The following is a 16,457-nucleotide window of genomic DNA, read 5'->3' as shown; positions in this document are numbered from 1 at the left end:
GGTTGTTCACCAGAAGCCCTGAGCTCTGTACAGAGATAACAATAGTACTGCTTTGTCCAGCCGTGGACTCTCCTGTGCAGTTCTTTCCAGGAGATTCATTTGTGAGATTCTGCCCTGTTTGAGGCATTTACAAAACAATCCAGCTTCAATTCTTCACACAGTTCTGTTCCTTGCTTGCTGGCAGCGACAAATGTAGCAATTTTTCCACTGTGGTTTTGCACCCAAAGCATGGGTTCAGTGTACATGCCGGGCCCATGGCATGTACTGTGCCACCGCTCCTGGCGGAAAGACTCCATAGTTTGTATTTAAAAGCTGGTCGCAGCGGCATTCTCAACTTAAGCTGGTTGCAGCCAGCTTTCTTTTTTCTGACTTTGAAACTTTATTTCCAATACCCGGGTCTGGATTCTCCGCACCTCGACCCCGAAAACTCGTTCGGCGACGGTGCAGAGAATCCAGTTTCCCGCATGAAATCGGGACCGGCGGCAGTTCAGCGATTCTCCTACTCCCTCCCCCTGAAAAGCGGCGTACTCCGGTGATTATCCACCACCGGAGGCCATTGCCTGAGGCCCGTCCCGCTATTCTCCACCCCTGACCGGCCGAATTCCCGACAGTGTGGGCACTCATGGTCCTACTGTTCGGGTTACTCGCGAGGCGGCTGTGGACTCAGTCCGTGGCCGGCACAGTCAGGGGCGGGCCGACAGGAGGCAGGGTGGCCTCATTCGGGACTGGGGTATTTTTGAGCGGCGGTCCGGATCGGGCGCGCGGCCAATCGGGGCCATTATTTCCGTGGTCCATGTCAGCCACGGAGCATGGCGGGGCCACTGGAGGCTGCCGCCGTTTGCATGCGCAGCATCTGACTCGGAAGTGTGGGGCCGTATCGGCAGCTGGAGCTGCGAGCTCCATGACAGCTGCCTGCTACCCCTCTGCAAGGCTGTGAATCTGTGGCCTTTTGATGCTAGTTTGTCTGGCGTAAAAGACCACAGTTTTCACGACAGCGTGGGGACATAGTCCCTGAAACGGAGAATCCAGCCTTTGATTTTTCTAAGTTATGACTTTTTACTACTGAAATTTAAAGCAATTTCAGTTGAACATGCACATCCTTCAATTTACGTACAAACTTTGTTGTATGGATAAAAGAACAATCTTGTTTTTACTTTACAAACTTTGACTCTAGATGAGATGAAGTAACTTATCAAACACACACAATGTCACAATATTTCTTATTGAGTTCACTGCATTGCTATTCAAACATCCAAGTCATCTCCTTCTCCATTCTCACAAAAAACACTTACTACCTGGTTTCCATAGAGTTGTGACACAAAGTGATGATAGGGTTGGTTTCGTCCAGTGTTGACATATGCCAGCCATATTGACTGGCCTCATTTGACCGGTATTCCTTGCTGATAAATCTGGCCTGGCTTCCCACTCGCTGTCCAATAACTGTTACTGTCGACAGATGCATCCACCCCAGTCACAAACTGCCGACCGCTTCCCGACCCATACTTCACATGGTGGGAGTGTAGATGCAAGTTGTGACGGCCGTTGAGCAGCTTGACCACGGAGCCGCAGGTCACATACTGCTGATTGGTGGTGGGGGATGAGCCAAGCAGCACGCAGAGGGTGAGCACCAGAGCGGAGCTCGAAGCTGGGGCCACCATCGTTAAGATCGCGCGCCCACCTGGCCACCTGTCAGCCCCTGTCCCTTCCGGCGGGTGATGACCAGTACACCGCCCAGTCTCGCGCCTCCCCGCCCCCTCGAACGCCGCAGCCAATCTGGGACTGCCCACAGCCGGCATTCTTAAAAGCTGGTTGCGGCCGTTGGGCACGTCTTCCCTCGATCAGGAAGATCGTGGGCCGTGACCCTGAGTTTGAAAAACCTTGGCATAGAGAACATTTGCTACAAGCTAACTCTGATGGCGGGATAGACCATCATGTTTCACTGGTCAGACACTGCCAACCTCAAGTCAGGCAGCTCTCCAACTATTAAGGTGCTTAATAGCCCATATTCCACCTGCTTCAATTGGTGCTTGGAGCTTAGTGTTTTTGCTCAACAAGTTGGCAGTATCCATTGCACCAGGCAAACATTTGTAAAGAAAGAAGATGCAAACTTGTTGATTTGTAAGCTGGAACATCTGGACCATGTGCAAGGACTGACAGAGGAGTTGATGGTTCTCAATAATGTACGCAAGACAGCCATGATCAACATGGAACTTGAGGGCAGCACGGTGGCCTAGTGGTTAGCACAACCGCCTCACGGCGCTGAGGTCTCAGGTTCGATCCCGGCTCTGGGTCACTGTCCGTGTGGAGTTTGCACATTCTCCCCGTGTCTGCGTGGGTTTCGCCCCCACAACCCAAAAATGTGCAGAGTAGGTGGATTGGCCACGCTAAAGTGCCCCTTAATTGGAAAAAATAATTGGGTAATCTAAATTTATAAAAAAAAAAAAAAAAAAAAAAAACATGGAACTTGAGGGTTGAATATTGACATAGCTTTCCTATGAGAGATCAGACTTCACTGAGAGCAGATCACTAAAAGAAAACATTACAAGTTCATCTAGTAGGGGAAGAATTCAGAGGAAATGCATGAGCAAGTTGCAGGCTTCGCTGTAAGGAACTTGCTATTCTCAATGATAGAACCTCCCACAAATATTTCAGAAAATGTTCCCTGCAACTGCTTCTCATCTCAAACAGTTAAACTCATGGTTATCTATTCTCCAATGCTGTGTTCTACTACAGAGGCAAAACTCCAGTCCTATGAGGTGCTTGTCATTAATATTAGCAGAATCCCTAAGACAGAACCTCTTTACCTACTAAGGGATTTCAACACAAGAGTAGATGCGAACCATGAGGCATGGATCTCCTGCCTTGGACATCATGGGTTGGGAAAGATGAATGAGAATGGATGGAGCCTACTTCAACTTTGCTGCTACCACAAGCTTTGTGTAACTAGCACATTCATTCAGAACAAACCGTGCAGAAAAGTATCCTGGAGACATCCAAGATCAGGGCAGTGGATCCGATCGTCACGAGACATGACTCTCTGAACAGTATTCTGAACACCCACAGCTACACATCACCAACTGTGACACAGGTCATTCCCAGGGTTCAAATGCAACCCTTGAAGTTTTTTCATTCAAAGCAGAAATGTTTCCCGGTATCAATGTCAGCCATACTACCAACCCAGATAAAAAAAAAACAACAGTTCCTCAGCTTGGTTGAACAGATGCTCTCTGACATACCACAACAGAGACCAGAGCGAAATGGAACTTGCATGGAGGTGCCATCTACACTATCACACTTTCCACATATGGAAACAAGAGCAGAATTTTTCTGAGGCTGACATACTGTGATAGAACTGTCATTGAAGCCAAGCAGCTCACCTTCATTAATTGCAAAAGAGATCCAAATGAGAAGACTCTGAATGCACTCAGAACCATTTGAAGTAATGTTGAAATATTGCTTGCACCAATGAATATTGGTTATAATTTTTCAGAACATCCACAAGTCCTTTGGTGGGAATGTTCGGGGCATGTATGAAGCGATCAAAAAGGCAACAGGTCCATCAGCAAAGAAAACTGCTCCATTCAAAACAAATGCAGGGGAGGCCATCAGTAAACAGTTGGAGAAATGGGTGGAACACTAATTTGAGTTCTACTCTTGGGAGAACACTGTCACCGAGGAAGCTCTGGACACCATAGAAAGCTTGCCGGTCATGGCAGAGTTGGATACTTACATTACAACAAAGCTATTGACTCGCTTGCCCTGGGCAATGCTCCAGGTGCTGATGCCATTCCAGCTGAACCCATAAGCACGGGAAGCTGGCACTCTGCAGCAGCTGCACTAACCTCACTGCCTCTGCTGGAGTGAGCGGGCAACGCATCAGGATCTGTGATGTGCAAAGATGTACAGGAACAAGGTGACTGCAGCGATTACAACAACTGTGGCGGCAACTTCCTGCTGAGCACCTATCCCAGATCTGCAATTGCCACAATCTTCACAATCGGGCAGCTGCAGGAGAAATACTGTGAACAAAGGGGACCACTATGTACTACATTCATCAATCTCACCAAGACATTTGACCACGTGGGTCAATTAAAACTGTTGGAGAAAATTGTCTGCCTGCTGAAGTTGCTCAAAAAGAGCTTCTCTTTCCACAACAACACGATGGGTAAAGTCAACCATGATAGGGCAACATTGGAATCCTTTGGGACCCTCAGTATGGTCAAAGAGCGAGGCTTAATGCAAAATTGACCGCCATGGAGCAAATCAATGTCTTTCGCGATGGAAGGCTGCCACTGTGGTCATATCTTTAGGAACACTTCTCTACAGAAAGTTCATCACTGATAAATTGACGAGGCAAAACATGTCAGACAAGTTAACTGATTGAATGGTGATTGGTAATTTGCTGAAGTTTTAGTTGATCTTACATGGGTGGCATTGATCACGAGTAATTTGGGACAGAGTGCAGTTTCTGATGTCCTGGTGCAGTCGGAGGTATGATCTTGATATAGCAAATTCACATGACCGTGATGAAGTGAAAATACTATCTATTTTGTTGATGTGATAACGTCACAAACCTTAGTAATACTGTTCCAGAGGCAGGATATTAAGTACGGAGGGGTTTTCCTTCCTGCCATCCAAGGAGATTGCCACCGATGCTCCTATTTTGGGATAGAACAGATAACCAATTTAACTAAATCAAATGAACTGAAGGATAAACTAAAGGGGCAAGCCCATAAAGGGACGCTGCCTTAAATAGAAATCAAATCACCAATGAAACTTGAAACATCAAATCAAAATGAGTTGCCGCCGAAACGGGCTGCCTTGTAACCAATTATTGCTTTAATGAGTGTTAATTGATTGGAGATGGGTTTCCTTCCCTCTAGTCTCACCCCTATCCCCTCCCCAGCAGTGCCAGAACCTGCAGTGCATAGGACTGAAACTGCAAGCAGTCACCAGATTCTAAGTCCAGGGAGTACAGGACCAGGCAAGTGCGGAGGTCTCAGGGCAGGGAGGGAAGATGACCTTTTGAGGGGTGGGGGGAAGTGCCCGATTGTTGAAAGCTGTTGATGGCGCCCACCTGCCTGAGGCCTGAGCAGTGTCACTTTTTCTGGCTCCCCTTCCACTGTCCTTGAACTCCTCACGCCAGCCTGAAAATTGAGGCTGAGCTGGAAATGGCCCTCAGGTGGTCATTAATTGCCCACTTTAGAGCCTCAACTGGGGAAGGAGCTGGCCAGTTGGCTAAGGCCTAGTCCAACCTACAGTAAAATTGCAGAGAGGCTGGGGTGGGCAAGAGCACTGTAGGAAAGTGATATAAAAAGTTGCAGCTGCTCACCAGCCTATGAACAGGCCGGTGAGGAAATGTGAAATTCTGCCTCGGTTTCAGGGATATGTTTGTACTCTAATACTATTTTCCCGCACTTTGGAGAACCTGCATACGATGGAGCTAACTTTTTTATTACCCTCTTCCAATCACTCATTCCTTGCTATTTATATTATAAAAATGTTCGTAACTCTAACCCTCTTGGTAGACTTTCAGAATTTACTGAGAAAGTATAAGCTTTATTTAGTCGTTCCCCCTCCCTGCATGAATATGAAAATACTTTTTCTTCCACAATGCATTTACAGTTCTGATTCTGTCACAGGGCAATAACCAAGGGATCTTTCCCCCCATTGTTGAATGCTTCACCAGGTGATTATTTGAAGGGCAGGTCAATAAACTGACTAACCTCCATTATGATACCCAAGGGTGGCATCTTGTCAACGAATCCTCAGCACAAAAGGTTCCTTTCTGAGCAATAGAAAGGAACCCTCAAACCAAACAATACTGTGAACTCAGAATTTCTATTTAATGGCTTCAACCTGAAACACTGGAATAAATGAAATCATGTTTTCCATTGCCGTTTATATTTTATAGTTGGCATTTGCAAATTTTATGCCAGATCGCAGTAATCTGTAGTTCCACAGGAGCCAGAACTCCCCAGATCTCCAGACAGCAGGGTAGTTTTATATGAGGGAAGCATATTATAGGCATTTCTAACATTTAATGACCAAAAGGCTTGTTTCCAGAATTTTGTAACTTTTTCCCCATTTATAAAAAATGAATTTGGATATATAAACTAATCTGAGTGAAGAAAGAAAATAGTGAATGAGAACAACCAATCACAATGGCTTTCAGTCTCATGGCTGGGTGATGCACGAGCTGTGACACCCCGAGCTCACTCTTTCAGCTGCAGTTCCTTTGAGGGATGTGATGCAAAAAACATTGGTTGATCTTAAAATTGCCAATTTTATTTATTAATGACTTGCTTGGCAAATTTTCATTTTTATCCCAACATCGAATCTGTTGGAAAGGAAGGTGCCAAATTCTTGAGATTATTAAAGTAAAATTGATTAGGTGCCTCTATGTCAAAAGGGTAAAGCCACTAGCAGCCTCAGTAAAAGGAAAAAAATAAACAAAGCCATTCAGTTGAGAATGCAATTCCTGCAATAATAGGACTTGCTAGCCGATACTTACTGTCTTGACTCACAGCCATTTGGTTCAGGAGCTGAATGGTTTGTCTGTCAGCATCGGGAGAAGATGGTAAAAAATTGAAACAAAAGATAAACTTAAGATTTAACTTTGCGGCCTGTGTAATGTCACCTTTTTTTTCTCAATGTGAAAACCTCAATGAACCTCTAGATGCCCACCAGCATCTGTAAAACCTTGACTTATGACAGGATCAGGTTCTACTGCAACACTTTTTCACCTTCATCAGATGATGCAACTTGAAGACACCATGCAAATCATGGCCATTTCATACAGGTACTAGAGGGTGTCCGGGACTCTGGAACTAAACTCTTAAGGAGCGGTGAGAACGAGGCGGGTAATTTCACTATTCTGACATTTAGTTTGTACCATTTAATCACTACAGCAGATCCTGAAGTGCTTTACAGTCAGTAAAATACTTCTGAAAAGTAGTCACTCTTGTACTGTAGGAAAAATGACAGCCATCTTGAACACAGTAAGTTCCCACGAATAGTAATGTGAAATGATCAGATTGTCTGTTTTTGTTAATTGATGAAAAAATATTAACCAGGGCACTGGGGCGAAGTCATGGAGCAATTTGAAAATGAGGAAGAGAATTTTAAAATCAGGACCTTGCTTTGGACAGTAGCCAATGTAGGTCAGTGCATTCAGGGGAGTGGGACTTGCTGCGTGTGAAGGCGCAGGCAGTAGAGTTTGGATGACCTCCAGTTCACAGGGTGGAATGTGGGAGACCAACTAGGCATACATTAGAATGGCCAAGTCTAGAGGTAACAAAGGCATGAATGAAAGTTTCAGCAGCAGATGAGCTACAATCGCTGCAAATTTGGGCCATGTTATTGAGGTGGAAACAGCTGGTCTTGGTGATGGCAGGATTATGTGGTTGTAAGCTCATTTTGGGATCAATAGTGACGCCACGTTTGTGAACCTCAATCACATGCTTGATCACAGACCTTTGCCAGCGAGACAAATAGAATTTGTAGTGAGGGGTGGGGGCGAAGACACTGGCTTCAGTCTTCCCGATATTTAATTGGAGGAAATTTCTGCTTATCCAGTACTGGATGTCAGATAAGCAGAATGACAGTTCAGCGATAGTGGAGGAGTTGTGCGAGGTGATAGTGAGGTGGGGTTGGGTGTCACCAGCATTTATGTGAAAACTAACATAGTGCCTTTGGATGATGTTGCCAAGAGGCAGCATATCGGTGAGAAATAAGAGGGGTCTAGGGATAGGCCATTCGGGGACACCAGCGGTAATCGTGCAGGCAGAGGTGGACTTACACTTTTGGGGGCCCCAAGCTCTCTCTCTATGTGGAGGCCCCACGTCACATCCTGCCCTCGGCGACAATGATGTCGAGCTCTACTCTCAATGATGTCGAGCCCCACCCCCAGTGATGTCAGTGACCCCTCCTGACCCCACACACTCTCAGCTCACACAATGCAAGGCACAGAAATCCAAAATCTCACCCCCGCTGCCCAATTCGTTGGCTTCCCAACTCAGCCCGCTCACTCTCAGCTCTACCTGGCTAGCCTCTGGCTCTGGTCGAGTCGCTCCACACCCAATGGCTGCTGTTCCCCGATTCCCCAAGTCATGATGCCGATATTTGCCAGGCCTTCTTTGCACCTCCTGACTGCTGCTCTGCTCACCTCTCGGCTCTCGTTCGGGTGGCTGGGCCTTGAGCCTCGACGACTGCGTGTGCTCCTGCCTGGCTGCTGCTGCTGACTATCTGGCCTGGTGACCTCTGTTCTTTTTGGTTGGTTGCCTGCCTGCCCTCCTCAGCCCTGATCTGGAGGTCGAGAGTCGACCCGCTCCTCCCCTCCACAGCCATTGGGCAGCGCCTCTTCTTTGCCTTGCTGAAGGCTTCGCAGCAGAGGTAGACTTGCACTTTTGGGGGCACACACAATCACCTTTCAGTATGGGATTGAACCATTGGCCAGGGTCTCGCGCTGCAGTGCTGTGTGTTTCATTGCAAGTCCATCTCTGCCTGCAAGGGCAGGAAGAGAAGCCATTGCAAGTGATAATCTGTCTAAGATTAGAGAAGAACGGAAGCAAGTGAAGCAGCCTCATTCAGCTGGATGACATTGGAAAGGGGGCCACAGTCAAGGCAAAAAGGACAAGAGAGAAAATTGTCCGCTCAACTAGAAATAAGTATGTATGTTCTGATAGCCATTTCAGAGACATGGCTACTAGTTGACAAACGCTGGGACCGAAATATTCTTTTAAAAAATAAATTTACAGTACCCAATTCATTTTTTCCAATTAAGGGGCAATTTAGCGTGGCCAATCCACCTAGCTTGCACATCTTTTGGGCACAGACATGGGGAGAATGTGTAAACTCCACATGGACAGTGACCCAGAGCCGGGATCGAACCTGGGACCTCGGCGCCATGAGGCAGCAGTGCTAACCACTGCGCCACCGTGCTTGGGACCAAAATATTCAAGGGCACATTTCATTTTGAAAGGACAAAAGCTAGGAAAAGGAGATGGGATAGCTCTGTTAACTGAGGATGACACAAGTACAATAAAGAGAGGGGACTACAAATCAAGATATATAATAAATTTGGATAGAGATGAAAAATAGCAAATATGGAGCCACTTGTGGAAGTAGTTTATAGGTCCCCTCACAGTAAACACACTGTTTGGATGGGTTACACAGGAAGAAATAATGAGGCTTGTGAGAAAAATATGGCGATAATCATGAGTGGTTTTAATCTACATATAGATTGGAGGAATCAGATTGGAAAAGGTAATCTGGAAGATGAGCTCAAGGTGTTGTCGGGACAGTTTCTTAGAGCAGCAGGTTCTAGAATCAGTCGGAGAGCGGGCTATTCTAGATCTGGTAATGTGCAATAGGATTAATTAATGACTTCATAGTAAAGGTGCCCCAAGGTAGCAGTGATCATAGCATGATTGAATATCATATCTAGTTTGAGGGAGAGAATAGTGAGTCTAAGACTGGTGTTTTATACTTAAATAATGGAAATTATGAGTATATGATGTCAGAGTTGGCTAAAGTGAACCTTGAAATTAGGTTCAGGCTTAGGTCAGATGTGGAGTAGCAGAGGCAGACATTTCAGGAGTTATTTCAAAACCCTCAGCGTTCAGTGAGGAAGAAGAAACTCTAGGAAAGGGTTCACCATCTGTGGCTAACTAAGGAGGTCAAAGATAGTATCAAACTGAAAGAAAAAGCGTACAGTTCCACGATGATTAGTGGCAGGTCAGGAGATTGGACAGAATATAATAAAAAAGCAAAGAATGACTAAAAAGGAGGGAGAAAGTAAGATGAGAGATGGCTAGCTAGAAATATAAAAACATAGTAATAGCTTCTACAGGAATAATAATAATCTTTATTAGTGTCACAAGTAGGCTTACATTAATACTGCAATAAAGTTACCGTGAAAATCCCCTAGTCGCCATACTCCGGCATCTGTTCGGGTACCCTCATTGGGGGGGATTCAGAATGTCAAATTTACCTAACAAGCACATCTTTCGGGGCTTGTGGGAGGAAACCGGGACATGTGGAGGAAACCCACGTAGACACAAGGAGAACGTGCAGACTCCGCACAGACAGTGACCCAAGCCGGGAATTGAACCCGGGTCCCTGGCGCTGCAAAGCAACAGTGCTAATCACTGTGCTACCGTTCCACCCGTTAAAAATTCCTTAGACTCTGGAAAGATCCTGTTAGGGAAACAAAGGTAGTTTTAAGGGATTTAAACATTCACAATAAGGTACAGTTTCAAGTGGGTTTAATTTCATGTTTCTGTGTCTGGAAGGGTAAAACCTACAGTTAGGCTTGTGCTGGACAAAGACGTTTGTGTGGGGATTGGTTAAATTCCAACTGTACTTCTATTATGCTTAGAGAGGACCACAGCGTGAAGAATAAATAAAAGGCGTAAGCACCTGGGTGTTGCTTAGCAACTGGGGCTTTGCAAGGTTGAGAAGCTTTTAAGTTTTAGTTTTAGTTGAATTTGTGGTCAGTTGGAGATAGGGCACTGAAGAGTAAACAGCTCTCAAGTCTGTCAGGAGAAGCTGGTCAGGACAAGGGAATTACAAAGATGTGATCTTCCTAAGGACCAAGATACAATCCAGATAACTAGGGAATTGGGAAAGAAAGAACCTTTCGGAAACCTGAAGGCAAAAGAACAGAAACCAAGCTATTGTTCAGAACAATTCAAGGAAGAATAAACAAAGTGTTCTACATTAAAGAGATAATTGCAGTGACAGTTGACTTCAGAGGTAGATGAAATGTTCAAAGCCATTTGAATACAGTCTGGGAATTGAGAGTTCAAGCAATTGTGACATTTTGCACAGCAGTCAAAACAAAGAAATCCTAACAGGGTTGGTGTAAACTCCTGGACTGAATTGGTTGTTAAAAGTGGAGGAGAAGCTTTGTTTAAAAGTGCCATTTGGAAAACCTGGTCTGGATTGTGGAATGCAAACTGCTAAGGGAAAGAATGAGAGAAGATTTTAAAGTGTGTTTATGGGTTAGAGTTTGGAGATACAATGCATAATCATGTGTGTGTTTAGTAACTGGGGCCTTTCAAGGTAGAGAAGATTTTAAGTTTTAGTTTAGCTAATTTGTGGGCACTTGGAGATAGATAGTGAGAGTGAAGGCAGCTCTCACTGCCCTGCTGGAAGCATTGGGTTTAGAAGGCTAAAAGGGGTACACGTCTCTCAGCTTTGCTAGAAGAAAGGCCATACCATGAAGTAATGATTAAGGAAACAAGTGCAGAGTTCTTACGAGCAGCCAGTTAAGGAAACTAGGGAAATAAAGAGAAGTTGACAAGAAGGCTGAGGTTAGAGATACTCGAACAGGGAACTGTTCAGTCAAATCACAGAGAGTTGAAAAGGCATTGGATTGTGAGAGGCTAGAAAGATATCTGAAGCGATTTTCAGGTGTGGTATACTACAGGCCAATTAGCTGAACATCTGTCATAGGGAAAATGCTGGAATCAAGCAAGATATAATGAATTGAGTGTCTCAACTATTTGCAATCTATATCAATGACGTGGATGAAGGGACCGAATGTCTGGTCACTAGGTTTGTATGAAGACTGGTAAGGGAATAAGTTGTGAAGAGGACATCTGCAAAGGGATGTAAATAGGTTAAGCGAACAGACAAACATTTGACGGAATGAAATTGTCCACTTTTGGCAGGAAGAATAGAAAAGCAGCATATTATTTAAATGGAGAGAGATTGCAGAACCCCTGTGGTACAGATGGATCTGGGTGTCCTGGTACGTAAATCACAAAATGTCAGTATGCAGTTGCAAGTAATTAAGAAGGGAAATGGAATGTTGTCGTTTATTGCAAGTGGACTGAAATATAGAAGTAGGGAGGTTTTGCTACAGGGCATTGGTGAGACTACATCTGCAATAGTGTGTACAGCTTTGTTCTCCTTATTTAAGCAAGGACATAATTGCTGTAGAAGCTGTTCAGAGAAGTTTCACGTAACTATTTCCTGGGATGAAGGGGTTATCTTATGAGGATCAAGGCAATGGGAGATGGGCCTTATGGACAAGATGAGTTCAGTGAGGACATGAGGGGAGTGAGGAAAGAAATTAGAGAAACCTGCTAACTCAAGGTTAGGGCAAGGGGAGCTTTAGATTTAAGTATGAAAGGAATGTGAGGGCTCACTCATGAAGGATTTCTGCTTTTACTGATGTACTATTTCAATAGCCTCCACGCCTGCAATGGAACTACACACACATAGATGTCAGAAATACGGAGTGTTAGAGTCCAAAAGATAAAATAATATATGGTTAAGTGTCCTTTGATTGTCCTTAAGGTGTCAATTTTAAACATTGCGGCAACTTAAGTTAGCTGGTTTTTTGGATATGGTCAGATGTGGAATATATTGCAATTATTACGAGCTCTCGGTTCGCTGGTAGGTTTCTGGCAGAGTTGGCCCTGAACAAGGTAACCTATTTATTCAAAAAGAGGGAGAGAGTGAAAGCGAGCAGCTTGCAGGTTGTTTCCTCTGCTGAAGGCTTTATTGACATTACCTGGGTCACGTGCAATCTCTCTGTACTGGCGCTGGCAGCCTTACCATGAATTATTGTGGGTGGAATTTTCCAACCCTTCCTGCTGGGGCGGGGGGGGGGGGGGGATCTTCCAGTCTCGGCAAAGGTTACCACCCGCGGTGTGTTCCCAGCAGCGGACGGGTGAAAACCAGCGAGATTGGAAACCCCACCGGCGGTCAATGATGAGCCGTCTCTGCTGCCGGAAAACACACCGGGGGGGGGGGGGGGGCGGCGTGTCCAGCCCTGTGTATTTCCATGAAGTTTTGAGTGGGTCTGTTGATGGTAGCCATTGTTTCAATATCCAGTAGTTTGCATCTTTAATGTCTCTCCCAGATAGTTACGAGTTTTGATGGGTGTCTGGATTAAAGCAAGTGTCTCTCTCTTCATACTCCCTTGAGGGTAATTTGTTTGTGTCTCACCTTCACCTTGGAATGTGGCCGTCCATTTTTAAGCACTTTGCTCTCTCGCAGTACAAATTGCAACAGTTACAGTCTGTTGAAAAATCATACTTTCAAAAATAAAGGGGCATTGCCCCCCCCCCCCCCCCCCACATCTTTTTAACAGGCCATGTTCACCTCAGTGCCTCCTGATGCTTTATGCATTCTCATTCGAACAGTTTTTTTCCAGTGAAGGCTCTGATTGTTGGGAGACGTTGTTCCACAGCCGCAGGATTCTTTACCCACCAGATCATTTGTGAGGCTATTCTTCAGAACATGTGTTACAGTCGAGGTAAATGGAAAACAGAAAGTACTCTACAGATCATTAGACACTTCAAAAAGAAAATAAGGATGTCAGGAGACTGAGTGAGCGCCAGATTGAACATGGACCAATTGTAATAAAAAATATAATGAAGAATGATTCAAATTATTTGCATCTGCTCTGGTGCATTGCCAGAATCGGGTTTGAAATAAATCCTTGGACACAAATCTGCATAAAATGAGAGAAAGCACTCAGGTTTGCTCTGTTCAGAGTTCTGCCATTGTGTGCAATCTCCATTCAGTGTTTTGTGAATATTCAGTCTTTATTTGTTCCTCACAAACCTGTTCCCCTCCTACCCACCCAACACCCACTCTTTCATCAATCCCTGTTGTGTCCTAATAGTGAAATTATATGCCTCATTCTCACCTTAGAGTTTAGTTCCAAAGTACTGGACGCCCTCTGGTACCTGTATGAACTGGCTGTGTTTTGCATGGTATCTTTGGTTTGCATCATCTGATGAATGTGGAAAAGTGAGTATTTTTTACCCTTTCCTTTCTATGACCCTTTCCCCAATTTCTTTTCTTGTTGTTCGAACAGTTAGATGTGTCTGATCTATAGATTAAACTAGAAAACATGTTGTTGACCCTTATCTTGACTCTTTGCAAGTGGTGCTATGTCAGCATTCAGTTAGCATTGTTTGTGTCCATTTTGTCACATCAGCATATTAATGCTTGACATCTTTGTGGAATTATCGATTTCTAGTCTACTATATTGTACTACATTATATAAGTTCAAAAGTCCTCAGGAATAACTGTCGATTGCCCTAATAAATTTAGTAAACCCTATTAATTTGCCTCACAAAACATTTACCAAGAATCTATCCACCTTTGCCTTAAAGATGTTCAAAGACATTGAGTGCCTTTTCAGGAAGAGAGTTGCAAAGACTCATGTCCCTCTGAGAGATATAATTTTGCCTCATCTCTCTTTTACATGGATGACCCCTTATTTTTAAACAGTGACCCTTAGTTCTAGATTAATCAACACAAGGAAACATCCTTTTCACATCCAACCTGTCAATATCCCCCAGCATCTTGTATGTTTCAGTCAATTCACCTCTTACTCTTCTTAGCTCCAGCGGATATGGCTAGCCGGTCCCAGCTTTCCTCATGAGGTAACCTGCCCATTCCAGGTACTAGTCTCGTAAAACTTCTTTGAACTGCATCCTCCCTTAAATGAGGTGACCAATACTGTACACCATACTCCTAGATTCACTAGTGCACTGTAGGGAGGGCACATTGACTTTTCTTTATAGCTCATTGTGAAACCATTGCCGTTCTTCTTTCCAGACAGTCACATCTGAGATAGTCCATGAGTGTTCTAAGATTCTAAGTTTAAAGTTTTCTTTCTTTGACCAGAAAGTTGGTGTTCCCACAGACTGTGATTCCCCCAGCCAGAAGAAAGTGGGATAGCCTATTTTTCGGACACCTTTTCGCGCCCCCTTCCCATTTGGGGGGAGAGTAGCCTGAAGAGGACTGTTTCATCATAGTTGCTGCTGCCCGAATATTAGTGTCCGACAATGGTGTCCAATATCCTTCATCCATCTGTAGCCTGTTTGCAGATCTAGGCCAGGGACTCCCAGGTACACAGCCCGGTGCATGTCACCAATTCTCCATCGACACAGGGCTTGGCAAATGGTCAAAGCCTGTAAGTGGGGGCTTTGCGGCGTTGTCATTGTCCACATCATGACGGGTTTGTGGTCAGATGCCGGTGATATGTTGGACCACAATGACCGGGATCGCCTTGCTCCTGCACATGGTCTTTCTTCACATGTTTTGCCACTGAGGGTGTTCTGGATGGACTTTGCCTGGTGCCTCCCTGGAACCTGCTAGCCTGGATGTCCCTACCAGGAGCAAGAAGCTCCCGCCAGCATCACTGAAGAGACTATCAGAAATAACAAACCTCTCCACTACATCAAAGTGGTGACCCACGGAAGATAGCCTGTTACATCTAAGTTAAAGAATTCAAACTCTCCTCCAGGATTTGAACCTATTAGGCTAATGTACCAATACTGCAATGCTGTAGGCTCTGTTCTTCACATAGGACATTAAACTGCGGCCACATTATCCCTTATTCATTAGAGCAGATGGATTTTAAAGATCTATTTAGAGATACATTTCTACTTTGCAGAGTTTTTCTCATCTGAATATGTTGACTTATGCACTGTTGTGATTCAACAGGTGCTGACAGCATTCTAACACCACAGTCACTTAACAGTGCAGTGTTGTCCATGTGAGGCACCACAGTCAAACTTAATAGCCCAACTAATATTTGGACATGCACTCTCCTCAGGAACTGCCGCACTGCATAGCATTCAACTTCGCTCAGTACCCCTTACACCCGCCGCTACCCTAAGATCAGGGCAGTTCAAGCAAGTTGTATCTCAAATGCTGCTCCTGCGGAGATCAACAAATTGAAGGCAGACCAGGAAAGGGAACATTAGGTCTTGGCGCACACTGAGTGTTGCTGCTAACTGGGCCATTAAAGGACCATGAACACACCAGTTTTAAGAACATAGATTTCCCCTGGCCTCAAGAGTTCTTCAAACACTCTGGAGACGAAGACTGATTTAGCAGTAAAATTGAATTTCTTCAACATAATAAAGAGTAATTTACTCATATACTGTGAAACAAAATGATGGAGCGCATGTGTGAAAGCAAGTCTTTGAAACTCTGCATCATGCTGCTTTAAACTTTTTTGTGTGAAATTGAAATTGCAGAGCTAAGACGGTGCAAATGGAAAAAATTAAAACCCGGTTGAAGGCAGAATTTGATGCACTGGAGTCTGAAGAAAGGCACCTAAAGGATTACAAACATGAAATGGATCTGCTGCTCCAAGAGAAGATGGCTCATGTAGAAGAATTGCGACTGATCCATGCTGATATCAATGTGGTATGTTGAAGGCATATTGTATATAATTGTTTTTTATCTGCTGGAATTCTTCAGCCTCAAGAAAGGGGACTGTGACAAAAATGGGCATCAAGAGTTAATGTTGCTATTGATTTCTTCAATCCTGGTGCATACGGGGTTAAAATTAACCAAACAGGTCCTGGTGTATTTCAGATATCGCCATAAAAGTGAGCCTTCTTTTCTCAGCCCTGTGTTCAAGAAAATGGTTGTCATTCAGTTGAAAGTGTCTAATTAAAAAGCAAACTGAA

The 16,457-nt window shown here is 44.6% G+C and overlaps 1 protein-coding gene across 1 annotated transcript in view; it reads left to right on the top strand.

The window, feature by feature from the left end:
- The window catches only part of zc4h2 (zinc finger, C4H2 domain containing), a 41,244-nt gene that overhangs the window by 2,342 nt on the left and 22,445 nt on the right, over positions 1-16,457 (top strand). The window contains exon 2 of the mRNA XM_038775248.1: positions 16,020-16,191. Coding sequence (XP_038631176.1) covers positions 16,020-16,191 — 172 coding nt within the window. The remainder of the gene's footprint in view (positions 1-16,019; positions 16,192-16,457) is intronic.

This window comes from Scyliorhinus canicula, chromosome 17 (assembly GCF_902713615.1).
Source record: "Scyliorhinus canicula chromosome 17, sScyCan1.1, whole genome shotgun sequence".
Classification (NCBI taxonomy): domain Eukaryota; kingdom Metazoa; phylum Chordata; class Chondrichthyes; order Carcharhiniformes; family Scyliorhinidae; genus Scyliorhinus; species Scyliorhinus canicula.
Note: the sequence above shows the minus strand (reverse complement) of the source record. Positions and strands in the feature narration are given on the sequence as shown.